At 39.5% G+C, this 1055-nt stretch overlaps 1 protein-coding gene across 1 annotated transcript in view; it reads right to left on the bottom strand.

Moving 5' to 3' along the window:
- LOC107579436 (bifunctional heparan sulfate N-deacetylase/N-sulfotransferase 3-like) overlaps positions 1 to 1055 on the bottom strand; it is a gene marked incomplete at its 5' end in the record, with an annotated part of 23599 nt that overhangs the window by 21443 nt on the left and 1101 nt on the right. Inside the window, 2 exons of the mRNA XM_016265269.1 lie at positions 420 to 522; positions 730 to 839. Coding sequence (XP_016120755.1) covers positions 420 to 522; positions 730 to 839 — 213 coding nt within the window. The remainder of the gene's footprint in view (positions 1 to 419; positions 523 to 729; positions 840 to 1055) is intronic.

The following is a 1055-nucleotide window of genomic DNA, read 5'->3' as shown; positions in this document are numbered from 1 at the left end:
CGAGTCCGACTCTCTAACCATTAGGCCACGACTTCCCCTATGAATCCTATGTATTCTATACATACACAATGTAAATATCACTGATTGCATTTTAGCATTTACACACTAGATTGGACACAAGGGAAAATGATGTGACCAAATGCTGCTACACACTCTGATCAGCACTCTGTGATTGAATTTAAGTTGCTTTTGAAATGCAATTTGCTCTATTCCCACTTGATTTCAAACAGACTCTTTCTACACCCTCAAAATAGATCTTATACATTCTGTTCCATCAGCTTTAATTGTGCAGCCAATTGTAGAAAGGAAAACTGGACTAAATAAACTTTAATTGAAATGCAATGTCTATTTTTGTTCAGTTACAGTATATCCATCTTATCTTCATATCAGGAGCTGTAATGTTGAGAAGTAAGTTGTACCTCCAGGCTCATTTCTGGATATTTCCTTCCTTTGCTCTTTCCCAGACAGCGAGTACGTCCTGCCTCCAGTTTCTGACACCAGAAACCTTTACTCTCGTCAAACCTTTAAACAGAGAGCAGGGACTAGTTACGTCTCCAATAATAATCCAATACATCTAATCCAATGACATCCATTTTTAGGACATATTTTAATTCAAATGTGATCAAATAGAATTGAGGACTGAGATCATTAGTTCTGTAGCAAATATAGTTGTAGTAAGCGTTCTTGGACTCGAGCGAGAGGGTGTGCGATAATAATGAAAGCTCGTACGTCAGCGCCTGTGTGTAGTTGTAGTACGGTGTGACTCCAAGAAACTTCTGAATCCCATCCATCACCTGAGCAGGACTGGAGCGCAGCTGCACACCATCCACGATCAGCAGCTGTTCACAGGATAAAACACACATCACACACACTGATGCAGCTCAACACGCCTGCTCTAGAGCATTATGGGATGATTTTGAACGAGGTTCACTTATCGCAATCTAATGACTTTAGAAAGCCCAAACTTGTGCGTGTTTGTTTGTGTGTGTGTGTGCGTGCACACATTTATATGTCTGGATAATTATGACAAGTCAATTATAAGAAAAAAATTCATA

The sequence above is a fragment of the Sinocyclocheilus grahami genome, unplaced genomic scaffold (genome assembly GCF_001515645.1).
Source record: "Sinocyclocheilus grahami isolate Dianchi unplaced genomic scaffold, SAMN03320097.WGS_v1.1 scaffold17359.1, whole genome shotgun sequence".
In the NCBI taxonomy this organism is placed as follows: domain Eukaryota; kingdom Metazoa; phylum Chordata; class Actinopteri; order Cypriniformes; family Cyprinidae; genus Sinocyclocheilus; species Sinocyclocheilus grahami.
The sequence above is the reverse complement of the archived record's forward strand: the minus strand, read 5'-3'. Positions and strand labels throughout refer to the sequence as shown.